Source organism: Sprattus sprattus, assembly GCF_963457725.1.
Source record: "Sprattus sprattus genome assembly, chromosome: 8".
NCBI lineage: Eukaryota > Metazoa > Chordata > Actinopteri > Clupeiformes > Clupeidae > Sprattus > Sprattus sprattus.
Window position 1 is genome coordinate 5066752 of NC_137927.1, and position 20234 is coordinate 5086985.

At 43.6% G+C, this 20234-nt stretch overlaps 1 protein-coding gene across 2 annotated transcripts in view; it reads left to right on the forward strand.

Annotated features, from left to right (window-relative positions):
* gria2b (glutamate receptor, ionotropic, AMPA 2b) overlaps positions 1 to 20234 on the forward strand; it is a gene marked incomplete at its 3' end in the record, with an annotated part of 42042 nt that overhangs the window by 8347 nt on the left and 13461 nt on the right. For both annotated transcript variants that reach the window (XM_080843334.1, XM_080843335.1), the window contains exon 3: positions 12157 to 12396. In XM_080843334.1, the coding sequence (XP_080699460.1) occupies positions 12157 to 12396 (240 nt within the window). The remainder of the gene's footprint in view (positions 1 to 12156; positions 12397 to 20234) is intronic.

The window sequence follows — 20234 nt, forward strand, 5'->3', positions numbered from 1 at the left end:
AAACGAGAGCATAAGGACACAAAAGCATAAGATACGAGAGCATAAGGACACAAAAGCATAAGATACGAGAGCATAAGGACACAATGGCATAAGAAATACATACATAAGGTCACAATCACGCAAACGCACACAGCCTTCTAAGGGCTGTCAGGGGCTTCCGTTCAGTTACAGTAAATGCTGGCCTAGAACTCTCTCTCTCTCTTTCTCTCTCTCTCTTACTCTCTACCTCGCTCCCTCTTTCTCTCTCTCTCTTACTCTCTACCTCGCTCTCTCTTACCCTCTACCTCGCTCTCTCTCTCGCTCTCTTACGCTCTACCTCGTTCTCTCTATCTCTCTCTCTCTCACTCGCTGTCTTTCTCTCTCGCTCTCTATCTCTCCCTCTCTCTCTATCTCTCTCTCTCTCTCTCTCTCTCTGTATACAACACAAAAACAGAGCTCTCTTGTTACCATGGTAGCAGTTAGAGGATGACAACCCGGACAGTAATCTCTGTCCTGACCCTTCTCTTTCCAAGAGAAAATAGGCTCAGCACTCACTCATAACTGTATGCTGAATGTCAAATTCCTGTATAGTTTTGTGGGTTGACACAAACAGTTTTTTTTATTTTTTATTTTATCTATTTTTTTTATTCATTTAACTGATACTTTATCCGTGTCATAGTGTCATATGTGTGTCTGTGTTGTGTGTGTGTGTGTGTGTGTGAGTGTGGGCGTGTATGTCTGTTTGTGTGTATGTGTATGTGTGTGAGAGAGACTACACGTCTGTTTGCGTGTGTGTGTGTGTGTTTATGTGTGCATGTGTGTGTGTGTGAGGGAGAGTACCCGTCTGTATTTGAAAAGTGGGCTTCCAGCTGCTGTATCCTGGTTAAGTGAGGGGGATGGGGTCTATGGTACGGGGGTGGAGTTTCACCTCTGATGGTGGGAATAGCTTTAGTCTGCTGCCAAGAAAACAGTGATCCGAGCCTGTGCTGGCCCTGATCTGGCGAGAGTCTGGCATTCGCTTTCACATAGGTGGGTCATTTCAGAAAGAGTCATTTGAAAAGGGTCTTTTTTGTGTTAAAGGTGGCAACTGTTGTTTTTGTCTATGTATTTGGTCAGCATTTTGTCCGTCCTAGAAGAATTATCTTCAGGTAAAAATTCAGGCTTAATTACTTTACCAGCTAGTTCACGCATGCATCCGACGTACAAACAAGCTTTCAGACATGGCCATGTTTTATGGATGGAGGAAATTTTACAGAAACGCCTGGTTGCATTATTCCATGATTAAGACATACCAGAAGCTTCCCCGTCTTACATGAACTTTAAATGTCACAGCATCTACCTAAGATGGAGCTATCTGTTATAACCTCACAGTCCTTGACATATAATTACTGCAAAAGGCAGTCTCTAATAGACTGCCGGGACAGGCAAAGTGTGTTTCAAAAGGGCTTGCAGGTTGCAGGTCGTGTGTTTCTTAGCAGGTCCTGTAGCCTGCATTTGGCTCTTTGGCGGGGTGTGTGCTGTTCAGCACTCTATCCAAACCACAACACACACTAGCATGGGCTTTGTGAACATCACTCTGCTTGTCTCCATGGTAGCAATCGTCTTGTACACACATACTTACACACTCTTTCTTTCTCTCTCTCTCTCTCTCTGTCACACACACACACACACACACACACACACACACACACACACACACACACACACACACACACACACACACACACACACACACACACACACACACACACACACACACAGCTCTTCCCATCTCCCTTTGTGCTCTCATCCGGCAGTCTGAAAGCGTGTGTCCAGCCATCACTGAGCCTCTCTGTGCTTTTTCTGGCCAGCTGCAGGAAGTCCTCCCCGCATGCCCAGGGCTATCCCACAATGCCCAGTGCCCTCTGCCAGTCAGCCCAGGCCTGCATGCACAAGAGCAGGATTGAGCTTCAGGGGCTCCGGGAGCCATCTCTCTCCCACCACACCCCCTTAGCTGGGAAAGACAGGCAGGGTCACACACTCTCAGGTCTGGGTCACCAGAGATCATGTTAGGAAGTGTGGCTTTACTGTGTTGAACCTCTCTTTTCTCTCCCACTCACATTCAGTCATAGGCACACATGCCTATATACACATAACACATAGACACACACACACAGACATGTGCACACAGCTACACACCAGAAGAAATAAGAAATTCACCTCACCCCCACCTCCCCCTACCTCTCTCTCACCATCCCTTATATCTCTCATACGATCCCCCTATCTATCTCTTTCTCGCTGCTAAATACAACTGAAAAAACTTGAAAAACGTAGAAGAAAAGACTAAACAGCACACGGTTAAACACATTACATGTTAGGCTTTCTCACGGCAAGGACCCAATCGCAAACCAGATTGCAAAAAACTCAGGATTTATTTTCTTCCAAAAACAGAACACAAGCAATATATCCAAAAAGGCAAAAACAGAATTCCAAGGGCAAAACACAGAAGATCGCAAAACAGAAAATCGTATACGATACCACTCGGGAAAAGACATAATTCGGGCATAGATCCGCATTGAAAAGAATTACAATCCGACAGTGAACTAAAGAGGGACAGAACAATTTATAGCAGGGGGGACAGAAATACACAGGTGAAACATTTCAGGTAAGGCAAAAAACGATAAATTGGGGCAAGGAAAATGAACACAGGTGAAACGAATTCAAGCACAAACTGCCAGCGAAATGAATGGGAACTATTTCTAAACAAAAATCAGTAGGCTGGATTAATGACAGTGAATTCGAGACCCACCATGAGTGAGATGTAAACGGAGAATAAGTGATATATAAATTGGTTGGAAATCACAAAGCGATCACGTGGGGCAATGACATCAGGTTGCGTGAATCCATACAGACGAACACCAGCCCCCGTACTGAGTTAAATCTACTCACTTTCTACCGATTCGGATTGTTGCGGATACCGTGTGCGGATAGAGAGTGTTCGTCTAAATGATAGGGCTATCTGTATTAGTTTGACAAACTAGGCTTCATGTAAACGGCCCCTCACACACACACATTCCCCTTTCTCTCTCTCTCTCTCTCACCACCCTCTATATATCTCTCACACATTCCCCTATATCTCTCTCTCTCTCAGCTTCCTCTATCGCTCTCTTTATCTCAGCTTCCTCTATCTCTCTCACACACATTCCCCTAAATCTCTCTCTCTCTCACCTCCCTTTATCTCTATCTCTCTCTCTCACCTTCCTCAATATCTCTCTCTCTAACCTCCCTCTATCTCTCTCTCTCTCACACACACACACATCCCCCTATATCTCTCTCACACATTACACTATATGTCTCTCTCTCTCTCACCTTCCTCAAAATCCCTCTCTCAGCTTCCCCTCTCTCTCTCTTTCTTACACATTCCCCTATCTCTCTCTCTCTCACCTCCCCCTATCTCTCTCCCTAGCGCCTTTGTGCCCAGAGAGCTGCGTAGGAAACTGGGTTACATTGGTTGCATCCAGACCTGTGAACATGTGGCTAACACTTCCAAAACCATGTTGGGTTCTGTGCAGTGTGTGTTTGTGTGTGTGTGTGCGTGTGCGTGTGCGTGTGCGTGTGCGTGTGCGTGTGCGTGTGCGTGTGTGTGTGTGTGTGTGTGTTAGTGTGTGTGTGTGAGTGTGTGTGTGTGTGTGTGTGTGTGTGTGTGTGTGTGTGTGTGTGTGTGTGTGTGTGTGTGTGTGCTTAAAAATAGCAGGAGCCACATGGGACTGGCTCATGCAGAGCCCCCTGGGAGATGTAGTCTGATGAACTAGATGTGTCTAATGAAGGGGGAGGGGTTGAAGAAGGGCAAAACGAGCTGACCCCTAACCCACAACCCTCAGCAGCAGCCAAAGCACTCTCCAGACCATACTCTAGACACTCTCACTAGACTCTTCTACACACACACACACACACACACACACACACACACACACACACACACACACACACACACACACATACACATACACAAGAGTATACTATAGACCAGTGGTCCCCAACCACTGGGCCGCGGCCCAGTACCGGTCCGTGAGGCATTTGTTACCGGGCCACACAGAAAGAATACATCATTTATATAATTTCCGCTGTATTAACTATTAGAGTCTGAAAGGTGTTTTATTTTGAAAAACTACCGGATTTTCCCGGACGTAACATTTGCCTGTGCCTCTTGTCACGTCTAGACGCTTGTCTCGTTCACGTGATACGTCACTTAAAAAATAAGCCGCAAACTAGCGAAAATTAGTAAAAAAACAAACGTCTTTAGAGAGCTTCTTTGTAAATCGGAAAAGGCCAACTGAGGAGCCAGAACAGGAGCCTACGACCTCCAAGAAAGAAAGCTTCTTTTAACAGTCAATACCAGGAGTCATACTTAAAATGCAGGTTTATCGCAACAGGTGATTTTAAAGCACCAAGTCCGCTCTGTATAATATGTGGCAACAAGCTAGCAAACGAGCCAATGAAGCCTTCAAAACTGCTTCGGCACATGAAGACCAAGCACTGATTCATCGTTATGGTGAGTTGTATTTTTCATGCACTTAGGTGGTGTTATTTTAATTTTGCTGTATTTATCTGCCACACCTTGAAGCCGGTCCGTGAAAAATATTGCCTGCATTAAACCGGTCCGTGGTGCAAAAAAGGTTGGGGACTCCTGCTATAGACTACACACACACACACAAGAGTGTACTATAGACTACACACACACACACACACACAAGAGAATGTACTATAGACCAGGGGTTCCCAACCTTTTCGACTCCGAGGCCCAACTTTTCGTATTTGTAACAGCTCCGGGCCCAACAGACACCCATCTTATTTGAGCTAATCTATATTCCATTAGGCTAATTTAATCTATAATCCATTCATTCTAACTAAAAGCGATTGTTATGTGTCACAAAAAGCAACATCAGCAGAAGAAAGAAAATGTAAATGTAGATATTGCATTAAAATTGTATTGTGCACCACATCAAAATTGTATTGCCCCAGAAAACAAAATAAAACCACACAGAGAACTTAGTTGCAGTAGGCCTAGGCCTATTTGTGCACAGCAAACAAGCAAGGAAATAAAACCAGAATAGACCCAAAAGATAGCATGCACTCAAAACAAGGGATGAAACATGCAAACAAGACCACTCAGCTAGGCATGATTAAAATAGGTGATGCTTCAGACATGCAAACAAATAGGTTCAAATAATGTTCAAATAGGTCAATATAATGATTCAAATACTTGAAATAATTATTTAAATCTGTGGCTGCAATCTATTATTAACATAAATAGCACCAAGCATTCCTGCGCAGTAGTTCGAGTTGGTAGCTCTCCACAGAAAAGCATGTCCTCTTGTAGAATAACAGATAGATAACGCACAAAAAACTGCACTATATCATCTTTACTAACGTCCGTCGACTTACAAAAGTAACGGGCTGCCTTTCATCCTTTTTTCTTCTAAAGACTAAATCTTATGTTGACGGGCCGACAGTCACCGGCAACCCAAACTGCTACAGCGTTGGTAACCTTTTCACAGACTGGTCTAGTTTTTTTTCTAGAGAAGTCGTGGAGTGTGGGTTGGGGTCCATCTAACCTGAGACTGCTTTCTGTCGGGTGCTTTGCATTAAGGTGATAACTTAAAGACGAGCTGCTTCTGTGATCGCTAAATTCAGCTTGAAAAATGCTACATACAACTTTAGTTTTGTCGTTTGTTCCGTCATTTTGCCTCTTAAACAGAAACCCGTCTCGGTCTCGTCTGTTTAACTGACTGGAGGCACACGGCGGTTTCGTGACAGGGGTCAACGCACACCGGAAGTAAACAAAGAGAGTGTACTATAGACCAAACACACACACACACACACACAAGAGTATACTATAGACTACACACACATACACACACACACACACACAAGAGTATAGACTACACACACACAAACACACACACACACACACACACGAGTATACTATAGACTACACACACACACACACGAGTATACTATAGACTACACACACAGGAGACAGGATCCCTGTGATTGGTGGGTGTTTTTAATGAGAAAATCTGAATTTCTAATGACATCATCTGTGCCTGTTTCATCTCCTCTCCAAAGCAGACCAATTCTTCTTTTCTTTTACTGTCTTTTCTTCTTGATTTTCCCCCTTTCTTTTCTCTTATGTTTTCCGTAGGCAAATGTTCTATTCCAAAGCCTGTCACACCCTTTGTGCATTGCTTTCTAAATGTGTGTGCATGTGTGTATGCATATGTGTGTGAGAGAGAGAGTGAGCACAGCAGTAATAGAAAGAGAGAGAGAGAGAAATTTGTTGACACAAAATGGCGCTGAGATTATCTGATAAAGCACATTGTGAAGTATGTTTGGGGATTCACTTGTGCTGTCTTGTCATCAGTCCACGTCGTCATGGGAACAGGAGGCAATCATGACTGATGGGTGTGTGTTTGTGTGTGCTTTGGAAGGGGGGGGGTTCACAATGTTGATGATAAAGTCTCATTAAGGCTTTAATGAGACTGAGACATAACTAGATTAGTGATGACAGCAGGCAGGACACTAGGGGAATGCAGCATTTTGTTTCTGTGTGTGTGTGTGTGTGTGAGTGTGTGCATCTGTGTGTGTGTGTGTGTGTGTGTGTGTGTGTGTGTGTGTGTGTGTGTGTGTGTGTGTGTGTACTTAAGAAGAGGATGTATGTCTACGTTTGTGTGTGAATATGCTAATAGGATTAAACTTTTAGTTTATTTAGGTTCATGTCTTCCTATTTCTGTGTCTGTGTCTGGCATGACTGGGATTCTTGATAATGCTGAGCAATGTCCATCAATCAGATGTCCAGCTGTTCGCAACCTGATACCTCACCTCATACAGAAACGACACGGCTGGAACTAGTGTTTATTCTGCATTCATAATGTGTTTGAATAGGTGTGTGTGTGATCTGAGAACATACGGGCCAGGGGACCAGAGCAGGAAATATATGGGAAACACTTTCAATTCTGTCTACTGTAAATAATGCTTAAACACATGTGAGGATAACTGCAAATGGCCAATTGCGAATAGATGCATGTTTGTGAAATCACTCTCTACACGGAGAAAGAGTTAAGTAGGGTACACATGGTCCCTCGTACACACATGCTGCCACATATGCAGGTTACATGCATAGAAGATTATTTCTGAATGCCTATTGTTTTGCACATCTCATTCGCTGGATGTTTAACTGCTTTGCACGTCTCTGGATTGCATTTGCTGGATATTTAACTGCTTTGAGCTGGACTCTATCAGAGTCGACTGATGGAGAATGAGGACGCTTAACGAGGCCAGCTAAATATACCCCCAGAGCCATTGATGGTATAGCGCCCTCCAAGGCCCCTTGTGAAGGTTATTCAGCACTGCCTCCAGGACACTTTACATTGAGTGCCCTGAGGAAGTATGGACATTCAGTGTACTTCTATCACCAGAACACGTTGTGACACTATGATTTATGTGGATATGGTAAGAGTTCAATTTAGGGCTAGCGAGGATTTGCATTCGGTTCTTAAATGTGAAGTACACAGTCGTATTTAATACTTATTAATTACATTGTTATAAAGCCATGTCATGTAGTTGGGGCTGTTTTTTTAATGATCTAAACAGTCAGACTTCATAACTGTCCTTCAGTGACCTGTAATGTCCCCCAGCACTCAAATACATTATTTGGGAAAGCACAAATGATGCTTGTACCCGAAGTTGCTCGTTATTATTCCAAAATAAAAGTCAGCTCCATGACATGTCTGTGTGTCAGCCATTGTTTCTTTAAAATCCAAAAATCATTTTGGATGGCCACAAGATTAAAACGATCGTCAGCTCACAGCAGGCAGCGGGCTGAAAGCTGACTTCCCGACTGTCACTCAGGGAAACTCTTGCATTGAGGTGGAGGAGGCATCTTAAATAGGAGCTAGACAAAAGCCTGGTTCGGCAGCTGGATTTCTTTCAAAGCTGCGCGACTATAGTCAAACAAATTAGACCATGGTAAAGCAAGGTAGTCTGATTCATTTCCTGGCTATGACTTCATTAGTTAATGCATGTGTGTGTTTCAATACTGCCGAATGTATATTAATTCCATGTCATTGTCATTCTTAAGAAGGCTGGTCTATTCATATCCCTTCAACTTCAGTTTGATGTATAGGTTAGAGGTTTTAAAAAGAAATCCAGGTTCTAAATACATTTTTTATATATACTGTACTTTTTTTTACACTGAGATTCTTCTCAAACCACGCTAGCTAGTTTGCCAGCCAGTATAAGTTAAAGTAAGCTAGCTTGCCAAGATTTAATGCAACTTGTTGTTAGCTATCTTTCCTTAAATGCTATAGCAATTAACACAATTATCACGTAGCCTGTTGTTTAGGTAGGATAGGTATCAGACTAATTAAATCAGGTCTCCTTTTCATTCCCCTCCTTACCATGCCATCAATCTACCTCTTTTAACTGTCTGTCTGACGAAAGACAGGGTTAATCTGCCGGGTGGCTTTTGGGGAACCCCACTCCCAGCACAAAGGGAAACCCTGTGAAACTTTTGACACAAATTGCTACATGTACCATGAGCTGCAATTAATCTAGAGTTAGACATAATGGTCAGAGTGAAAACGTGTTTTAGTCATTATCTGAATTATTTAGACTGCCAAGTTTAAAAATATATTGCTGAAGATGGATGTGGTGAGGTTGAACGTCCCCAACAGTGATTAGTGTATGTGCTGGGGCTGAGCCCCAGATAGCCCCTATTTTAACCCCCTACTCTACTGTTTAAAAGAAGTAGACAAATAATCACACACATGTAGCATCATTGGAATTTAAGATTATTCCCTTCAACTGATTTCTCTATATATCTATACTGTAAATAGTTCCTAATTCCAATGCAAAATATTATCTTTCGATTTATAAAAGTGGTGGTGGGGTTCAGACAGTTCAGTTTAGTTTAGGTAAACATTTAAATGAAAAAGAGATAGAGAGATAGATGAAAAGTGCTATATGGGGATGTGGAAATGTATTTCATCATAAATGATATGGCAATAGCAAATCAATTTGATGCTTTGAAGGCACAGCAATTGCATTGCCAATAAATGTTATACAGATACAGAGACTGGCAATTTTGGCACAGGCACAGGCACGGGCACAGACACAGACACAGACACAGACACAGACACAGGCACAGACACAGACACAGACACAGACACAGACACAGACACAGACACAGACAATAATGTGTTTGTACAGCTCTACCACAGATGTTTTAATCATGGAGCAAAATGTTCTTCTTTCAAATAATAATGAGCTACTACGTGTCAAAGAAATATCTGTTTTCATTGCATTATTTTTGCCTTTCCGAGTAATGTATTCCGATTTGGGTCCATCCCTGACTCCTGAGGGAAGTTTTAAAACCCAAAGACGTTTGAGTCATTTGAAAGCAGTCATACGTGACCGGGTCTTAATGGGTTTTCTTTGGATCTCCAGTCTCTCAGTCAGACACGGTTGGCTTCTCTCACCATTAAATACAGATAGCGGTCTTAGTGAGCCAGTTGGGCACAGGGGGGATACTGTGCTAAGCAATATGACAGGAGTGAGAGTTGGCTTGGTAAAGGATATCCCCACAGCCGATTGGCCTCAGAGGAATTTACTCCCTTTCCTCACTCAAAATCTGTCATCATTTTAAAAATAACTGCCAGTCATTCTGCACTCTAGCTTTGAATTAATGGAATGTTGATGTCAAACAATTCAATGCTTTAAGTATATCAAACGCGAAGCATCAGTAAAACCCTCCTCTATTAAGAAGCCTTGGCATTGGCTGGCATCTGTAATGACCATCATGTTTAGAGACGTCGCATCTGGCTGATTGGTGCGCAGTGAGTGGGCAGAGGCTGGCATCGTGCTGGGCAAGAGGGCTGTGCCAGGCCTGGTGTGGGAAACGCCATGCCCTTGGGCAGAGTGGAGGGGAAGAACCACCTGTCTCTGGACGAGCGGTGGTGCCCTCCATGCCAACTGCCATCTTTTAGCAGGGCTAAGATGCATTGCCACATACTGACAGAATCAAGTGGGATGTCTTAACGAGCGCAGTGAAATCTCCATCACACACACACACACACACTCACACACACACACACACACACGTACACACACCTCGTTCAAATAGCTATTGGACAAATTCTGCTTTGTTCATAGGCAGGTCGGTTCAGACCTGGTTCTGTTCCAGATTTGGTGAATCTCGGAGTGGCTATCAAGGGTTCTCAGCTGAGGAATGTTTTCAGTTAAAGGGTGTCTACTTGGATAGAGGGGAAACATAGTATTGATGAGATGAGGGTCATTCAATGTGTGTGTGTGTGTGTGTTTGTGTGTGTGTGTGTGTGTGTGTGTGTGTGTGTGTGTGTGTGTGTATGTGTGTCTGTTTGTGTGTGTGTGTGTATGTGTGTATGTGTGTCTGTGTGTCTTTGTGTGTGTGTGTGTGTGTGTGTGTGTATGTGTGTGCGAGAGAGAGAAAGAGAGAAAGAGACATTGTTTTGTTGTATGTGATCCAAACGCAGACAAACACAAATCATGTCCAGAACCCACCCGAGAGATTATTTTTTTCCAGCTCTCTCCCCAACTTTCTGACAGCAGACAGAAAAGGCCCAGCTCCAGTTCCAGCCCTAGCACCTGCTCCAGTTGTAGCTCTAGTTGTAGCTCCAGTTGTAGCTCTAGTTGTAGCTCCAGTTCCACACAATCTGAGCAGTGATGGCGCAGTGTAATGGGGCCGAGCCGCAGCCTTAAATGCCTGCTGTCAGCACATCGCCCACGCTTTCACAGCACCAGCACACGACGAGTCATTACATTAATCACACTGGTCGGCATCTGCAGCCATCAATAACGCTGATTACATCCGCAATCAGTCAGGGCCTCTCAAATGGCAAGCGTGCGCACACACACACACACACACACACATGCACACCCAAACATACAAATGCACTTACACATCCCGTTACACACTTACATGACATACACACACATACGAGCACACATGTGCACACACACAGACACACACACACACACATACACCCTCTTCTATACAATATTTATATATACAGCACACACAGGAGTGTGTAGAGTCAGCAGGACTAAATAAGTGTGTTTCACGTAAATCTGAAGTACTCTATACAGTCGGTCCTGATTTAGATTACCGTGGCTGAGGTGTGTGAGCACACCAGAATGCAGAGAAATCCACGACCCTTTTATCGCACCCCTCTTCATCCAGTCCAAAAGGCAGTAACACAAATTGTTTCTAGGATTTCTTTGAAATGAGGCATGGCTCATCTCACAAAAAGTACTGCCTGGTTTAGTAATACACATGTGTGTGTTGAGAGACTGGTTAAAAAAAAAAAAAAACGCTTTGTAGGATTAGATTCAGGAAATGCATTAATTAGCTTTTTAGTGGGAAAACGAAACGTTACTGGTTCCATGTCAAAGGGAGTGCAATGCTTTTAACATCAACAAGTCCATCCTCAAGAGCTTCCCCAATTTTGCTGAGAGTAATCCTCAGAGGAGATTACCCAGGCTGGTAAGGCACCAGCTCCTTCGGAACAGGGCTTCTTTTCCAGATCCTGTTCAATATTCAACATTAAAGGTTTACTGGTAGGGCTTAAGGTCTGTTTAAACTAAAAAGATGACATCATTCACTCCATTTTGCATAAATACTATAGTGTGTATGCTATCTGTATCACTACTTAATGTGCGCTCGTGTGTGTGTGTGTGTGTGCGTGCACGTGTGTGATTGTGTGTGCGTATGTGTATATGTCTGTGTGTGAGAGTGTCTGTGTGTGCGTGTGTGTGTGTGTTTGTGTGTGTATGTGTGTGTTTGTGTATGAGTAGGTGTATACGTCTGTGTTTGAGAGAATGTGTGTGTGTGTGTGTGTGTGTATGTGTGTTTTTGTGTGGGTATTTGTATATGTCTGTGTGTGAGAGTGTCTGTGTGTGTGCGAGTGTGTGTATGTGCACCCATGTGTGTATGTCTGTGTTTGTGTGTGTGTATGTATATATGTCTGTGTGTTAGAGTGTCTATGTGTGCGTGTGTGTGTGTGTGTGTGTGTGTGTGTGTGTGTGTGTGTGTGTGTCTAACAGTGTCTGGAAGTGTGTATGGATATTTCAATACTTACTCTTTTTTTTCTCTCCTCCCAGTCTGTTCACAGTTCTCAAGGGGAGTCTATGCCATATTTGGGTTCTACGACAAGAAGTCAGTGAACACAATAACATCGTTCTGCGGGACACTTCACGTGTCTTTCATCACGCCCAGCTTCCCCCTGGACGGAACCCAGCAGTTCATCATCCAGATGCGGCCCGACATCAAGGGTCCCCTACTCAGCCTCATCGAGTACTACAAGTGGGAGAAGTTCGCTTACCTGTACGACAGCGACAGAGGTATGCTAGCCTGCTAAGTTCACTTACCTGTACAACAGCGACAGAGGTATGCTAGCCTGCTAAGTTCGCTAGCCTGCTAAGTTCACTTACCTGTACGACAGCGACAGAGGTATGCTAACCTACTAAATTCACTTACCTGTACGTCAGAGGTATGATATCCTGCTAAGTTCACTTACCTGTACGACAGTGACAGAGGTATGCTAACCTGCTAAGTTCACTTACCTGTATGACTGCGAAAGAGGTATACAAGCGACACAGGAGGGAGGCAAACCCTTCGTCGCTTTCCGCATAAAGGTGTTCCTAGCTTGTGGTTACCAGGTTACAGAACCAAACAGATTCTACCTGGCTCTGGTTTGTGGGTAGCTAGCTTGCTAACGTGCTAACATTAGACAGCTGGCCGGCAGACGCTTTGCAAATCACCTCAGAAGGTTATTTTTGTTAGGGGGCACTGTGGCGCAACCAGTAGCCCCGACCACATTTGGGCTTGATGCCCATGGAGGACACAGGTTGATTCTGGCCTGATGTCATTTCTCCTGTCCACTCCCCACCTCTTTTTCCTCTCATTTCCTGTCCCACTCTTCACTAATAACTATCGATTAAAGGCCAAAAAGCCCAAAAATAAATCTTTAAAAGAGGTTTATTTTTGTTACAATAACGGAACTGGGCTATGTCAGGGCCCCATCTGTTCCAGATCCTGCTACTATTTAGGGTCAGACTCTTAACTTCAAGTTATTTTTTTTCTCCCATTGTTGCCGCTTCCTTGAGCTGGTTCGCCCCACTGGGCCAGACCAAGAGTGGCAGGCCAAAGCAATTCCAGCCGCTCTTTAGGGAAGAGAAAAATGAAAAGGCCCAGTAGCTCTCTCCCTGTCCTGGTTGGGTCGTAGCCTTTTGCCCAGTGCTTCATGGCTGACTGGCCATATTCAATATCACCTCCCTCAGAGCTGAGGGAACAAACACGAGCGGAGACCCTCGCCCCTGCCGCTCTGAAGCAGCCAGAATCGCTGCTGTCTCTCAGGCCTGAAGCTTCTCAGTGGCATTTCATCACTTCCTTCTCTGTTTTGTCTGTCTGAGGCTGTGTGGGCTGTGTGGCGGCTGCTGATAGAGACTGTGCAGGCTGGGCTGTTTTCATGAAGGCTAAGTGCTCTGTGCTTTCATAAGCTACAGGCTGGTAATCGAGGTTACTCCAGAGAAGACTCTGCGTTCTGGCATTGCCAGTCTTTATTGTTTTTTTTTTTCTCTGTCTCTCTCTGTCCCCCACTCTCTCTCTGTCTCTCTCTTTCTCTCTCTCTCTCTCTCTCTCTCTCTCCTCCCTCTCTCTCTTCATTGCTTCTGTCTGTTTTGTATTGCTCTCTCTCTCCCATGACTTCTATTAAAAGCTTCCATGCCGACAGTCCTTCCTGTGCTGCTGGGAGGAACCTGGTGTGATGTGAGACATGTCATACAGTGTAACTGGGAGAACCATGGCAGAGAGGAGAGAGTTCAGATTGCCATCGCCGTGCCAAACCTCTGCCACTGTGCATATTTCATCATCGCTCACTTTAATTAGGTCACATAGACCTCATTCCCATGGCAACCGAGTTTATGATGTGCATCCTAGTAGCTTGCTTTTCATGGACTCGATGTGTGTGTGCGTGTTTATGTGATAATATGTAGGCCAATTTTCTTGTTGATGTAATTAAGGGGTTACTTTGGGGTTTGTGTGTGTGAGAGTTGGTGTGTGTGTGTGTGAGAGAGATCGAGAGAGACAGCGAGAGTGAGCATGCACATGTTGTGCGTGTTATGTTTGTATCAGTGTCCTTGCCTGTAACTGTTTTTGCGGGCCTATGTGTGTTAATACAGGTTTTCATGTGTGTGATTGAGTGTGTGTGTGTGCGTGCATGTATATGTGTGTGATTGTGTGTGTGCGCATGTATATGTGTGTGATTGTGTATGTGCATGCATATAGACGTGTGCTTGTATGTTCCTTTTCATGTATGTGTGTGCGTGTATATGTGTGTGTATGCATGCCTGCATACTAGTAACAGTAAGTGCATTTGTGTCTTTGCATGCGGTTTGTGTGTGAGCCTGTATCTTACATGCACAATTGTATGAATATACAGTATATGCGAAAATGTGTGTGTAAGTCGTGTGTGTGTGTGTGTATGTAAGTGTGTGTAAGTTGTGTGTGTGTTTGTGTATGTGTGTTAGTCGTGTGTGTGTGTTTGTGTGCGTGTGTGTTCAAACCTCAGTGAGGAGCGCTGCTGGCTTTGCATATGATTCACCTTCACACACTGAGACTGGCGTGTCAAACCCACACCCACCCGTGTGCTTGTGCCGAGCTCCCTTTCTCTTGCTTTCCCTCTCTCTCACACTCTCCCTCCCTCTCTCTCCCTCCCTCTTCTCCTTTCTCTCTCTCTCACACTCTCTATCCCCCTCTCTCCCTCCCTCTTCTCATTTATCTCTCTCTCACACTTTATCCCTCTCTCTCCCTCCCTTCCTGTCTTTCTCTCTTCCTCCCTCCCTGTCTCTGTCTTTCTCTCTCTGCCCGGAGAAAACCATCCACTGCTTCCTTATACTGGCGACCCAGGAAGTGACAGGAAGAGACACTCATCCCCTGTCATCCTACACAGGATATGCAGTTACACTTACCCTTACTCCATAACTGACTATTTACACCAGCAGCTTGGCTTGGGCTCTCTTTCTCACTCTCTCCCTCTCTCTCTCTCTCTCTCTGTCTCTCTCTCTCTCTCTCTCTCTCTGTCTCTCTCTCTCTCCCTCTCTCTCTCTCTCTCTCTCTCTCTCTCCATGACTGACTAACTATAGGAGTTTATGCTTATTTCTCTACCGCAGCAAGGGGCTCTATCTCTCTTTCTCTGTCCTTCCCATGATTGACTAACCTAACCAGCAGCCTATGGCTTTGTCTCTCTTTCTCTCTCTCTCTCTCTATCTCTCTCTCTCCCTCTCTCTCTTTCTCTCTCTCTCTCTCTCTCTCTCCATGGCTGACTAACTATAGGAGTTTATGCTTATTTATCTACCGCAGCAAGGGGCTCTATCTCTCTTTCTCTGTCCTTCTCTCCCTCTCGTTCTTTCCTTCCTGACTAACTTAAGGGACAAACGCTTACTTCCGTGGCCCAGGAAAAGGGCAAAGGGCTGGGGCGAAGCCATTAGCCATAGTAGTGGCCTATTATGGGATTACGGAGTTAATATCACTTGTCATTTTGGATATTATGGGAAAAGAGGAAAGCAGATACTCGTTTTAGTAGATCCTAAGTTATTCATGGTATATTATGAAACATACAGTTCATACAGTTCAGTGCATGTTTTTTTATGTTTTATATATATAGTATATATATATATATATATATATGATATACAGACATATATATATGATATACAGACATATACTGTATATACAGTGGTGGCCAAAATTATTAGAACACTAGACATTTTTAAGAGTTTTCAGTTGTTTTTTGTAGAATTTGCCATTAAAATACCCTAAAAACTAATTCAATATCTACAAAGTCATCATTATGCTCTAAAACTATAGAATAGAGTCATCATAATGAGATTTAGGTCATTTTCCGTACAAAAACAAGCTAGGCCTATTTCACTGTCAATGTCACACAATCATGTTCCTGCACAGAAGAAGCCCAATTACTTGTGTAATCATTGTCAGGTGTTATTGTGGTTAAATTGATGGTGATGCAAGAGTCTTAGGACACAGCTCGGCGATTCTTTTGAATGTACAAGGCCTATCCTGCTCATTAAGTGATTGGTAACATCAGGGTTCTGTCACTGAGGCCACACCACCAAATGGTATAGATCCAAAGCCTCTAGAAGCAGTCTTGAAGCACATGTTGCTCTTTGAACATGGCTAAGGTGAAGAAGGAGCTAACGAGTGAGCAACAGGTTCGAATAAAGGCTTTTTTTGATGCTGGCTGGAGTTACTGCCCCATAGCCAAGGACTTGAGATGCAGTCCAAGCACTGTAAAGTACACTTTAGACCACCATGGCACCAGAACCGAAAGGGGAGAGGTTTCAAAAAGGAACTCAGACACACAAGTGAAGCATCTCAAAATTCTTCAGGACCGAAGAAAGACTTTACAAGAACTGTGTGACGAGATAAACATCACAATGACTAATGTTGCAACAGTGTCATCAAGAACTGTCCGCCAGAAACTGGGAGAAGAAGGACTTTTTGGCAGAATAACAGCAAAGAAACATTACTGAAAGAGAACAATTGAGTGTAATGCCTGAAATTTGTAAAAGAATACAAGAAACGGACAAAGAAAGATTGGTTTAAGTGTTGTGTACTGATGAGTCCAGGTTTGAATAGTTTGGCAAGAAGCAAAGCGTGTATGTTCCACGAAGTGAGGGGGAGAGATTAATGTCTCTTGCCAACAGTTAAACAAGGAGGGGGTAGTATCATAGTGTGGGGTGTAATTTAAGCCTCAGGAACAGGTGACTTTGGCTAAATTAATGGCATCATGGATACAAAAGCATACCACAACATTCTGGTGAGGCACGGAGTTCCTTCTTGGAGACGTCGTATTGGGCCTGGATTTATTTTCCAAGAGGACAATGACCCTAAACATTATTTTAACTTTTGCCGGATCTACCGGCGACAAGGAATCTGCTGGAACATTGAAAATTATGGACCGGCCCATTCAAAGTCCGGACTTCAAACCAATCAAGCAAATTCGGGGCAAGTTGGAAAATAAACTCGACAGATCTATTGTAAATTCCAAGGAAAACCTTTGGCTTGAGTTGCAGAAGGCATGGGATAACATTATTGTTGAAGTTCTCAAGAAATATATTGACTCTATGCCAGAGAGATGTGCTGCTGTAATTGATGCAAAAGGTGGACGTACCACATATTCAAGTTAAAAGTGGATAAAAACAGTAGGACTCACTTCATCAGATATTTGTTGTGCTCAGAACATCCATCTGCATGTTTCATGAACATTATGAATTTAAATCATGTTTTGGAGGCAAAAAAATGGCAATTATTCTCAGATCTGTCAGGTGTTCTAATAATTTTGGCCACCACTGTATATATATATATATGATAACCGATGGACTTTAACACACTTCTGCCTGAACAGGTTGATTCTGGAAGAACAGGTTGATTCTGGAAGATATACTGATGCAGTATATACTGACTGCATGTTATGCTTTTATACTGACTGTATGTTCACATGGTCATCCATATGCGTTCATAACAATGCATATACATGTGGTTCAGAAGGCTTTCACAGTAGACAGCATTTCTTTTGATTAACTCCTCGGAAGATATCTGTCGAGTAAAGAATTTATTCAATGAGTGAGCAGATAATGGGAAGGCTGGTAATGTGGTCTGAGAAAGAGATTTTCCCACAGTTGTTACAGCACATTTCTGTCTGTGCAATTAAAAGAGGATCAGACAGCGTCTGAATCTTGCTTCGTCAGGATGTTAGGATTGTTCTCTTCTAATTGCATCTCAGCGACCTCTGGTCAGCCACTGTTAATGTGGTACTTCAGATGAAATATAATACTTTTTCAAACACAGCAAGGAGATTGAAAACAACTAAATTGCTCAGCAAATGCTGACAACCACAATCCTTTCCCATGTAGAAATGATTATGGTCAAAAACAATAAGTGTCCAGATTGAGGAGTTGGTGTGTTTGACAGGTTCTAAATAGAGGCTCAATAAGTGAGTGTGTAACAGTATGTGGTTGGTTCATCTGTGGCTATGTCACTGCCTTGATCACTGCTCACTGTCATGCCCGCTTAACGGCTGTGTGCGTTTGTGAGTGTACATTTGTGTAAGTGTGCATGTGTGTGTGCATTTATGTGTGTGCGCACCTGCGTGTGTAAGTTTGAGTAAGTGTATGTTTGTGTGTGTGTGTGTGGGGGGGAGGGAGTGTGTGTGTGTGTGTGTGTGTGTGTGTGTGTGTGTGTGTGTGTGTGTGTGTGTGTGTGTGTGTGTGTGTGTGTGTGTGTGTGTTAGTGGTAGGATGGAAGCTTGATGGGTGTGGTGATGAGAGGATGACCTGCAGATCTATTTGTTGAGTCCTTCAGCACCTGATTTGTGTTTGTTTGGTTTCTCTGCTGGGTTGCATGCAATTGCAGTCCCAATGATGAGATTGTGTGGCATCTATTGCATGCTTCTCATAGACATTCAAGACATGCAATATGCCACAGAATCTTGGGAAATAGGGTACCCTGGAATCCGACTAATGTATAATAATAATGCACAACATTGGAGGAAATATGGTGAACCAATTGAATGTTTGCCCTGTCACTGTCTGTTCTGAACATATGTGGGAATGCGTTCTGTGGGCGTCAATGTGTGTGCCTGAGGGGTCCTGTAATGCCTTGCAAATCTTAACATGCAAAGCATCATGGGGGATATTACTCTATATGTATATTGTACAGACATGTCTGCATATTTTATCTGGCTCGCCAGATCAGGACTGGATCATGACCTGATTTGTTTCTGGGGCTGATGTGATCTGGGAAATGTATGCATCACGACCGGAGGAATCGGGGGAGATGTTAGAGATGTTAGTGTAACAACCCCTCTGGCAAGATGGAGGGGAAAAAACAACTATAAAAGCTAAACATCATGGGGACGCTCTGGCAGACATTGCCCTGGAATTCAAGGGTTATAGAATAGAATTAAATAAAATAGAATATATATTCGTGTCTTCATGTTTCAAATTTTTTGGGATTTAATAGGTATTTGTACAAAATAAAAAATGTAGTTTATTGAATATGTAAGTAGGTGTGCAGCCCATGAAACCCTCAGGAATACACACAGGGCTTTCGATCTCAATTGGGGGTGTGACTCCTGAAAATTATGTCACCTCCATTCATCTGAGTATTTCTTAAGTGCCTCAGTTCCTTCAGTCTCACTCTCACTTTCTCTCTCTCACACACACACACACACACACACACACATACACACACACACACCCCCCCCCCCACACACACACACACACACACACACACACACACATACAGAGATGCACAATGTAAAGTGTCCTAAAAATTATTATGGAACTAGCACAAACCTTCATCATCAAGGACATGGCTCACTCTCTCTCTCTCTGTCCCTTTCTCTCTTGCTTTATCTCTCGCTCTCTCTTTAAAACACACACACACACACACACTCACACACACACACAAACTAGAGAAATATCTTCCACAGCAAATAGGCATGACTGATGACTGTGAAGAATGTGTATGTGAGTGCAGTGTGTGTCTCTCAGCGGTGTGTATGTATGTGTGTGTGTGTGTGTGTGCTGTATGAAACATGTCACACACAAACCCACCCACATACTGTCACTGCAAGGACCTCTTTCGCCCACACATTTCCTTTTAGAGAGAAAGAGAGAGAGAGAGAGAGAGAAAGAGAGAGATGCCACCCTGCACTTACACGGCTGAATCAATTATCTGAGCAACTTCTAACCATCTCCCATCATGACAAAAGAACAAAGACAAAAGGCTATTATCATGATATGTAGTGTCCTGATCAGCACTTTGAGTATGACATAAAGCATAAAGTACGTTTGCACACATACACACACACACACACACACACACACACACACACACACACACACACACAGAGACACACACACACACACACAGACACAGACACAGACATAGACACGAAACAGACACAGATACAGCCTAAAGTACAAATGTTGTATCTGTTCTCCCAAGCCTAGTTGGAGAGCCGAGCTCATGGCTAGAATTTATGGACAGATCCATTATCTACGCCGTTCTCTTAAACTATGCTATTTCATCATCCTCCTTGGCTCTTCAAAAACAAAGACCCAGACCAAGGTTGAGAAACTACCCAGCAGACTCA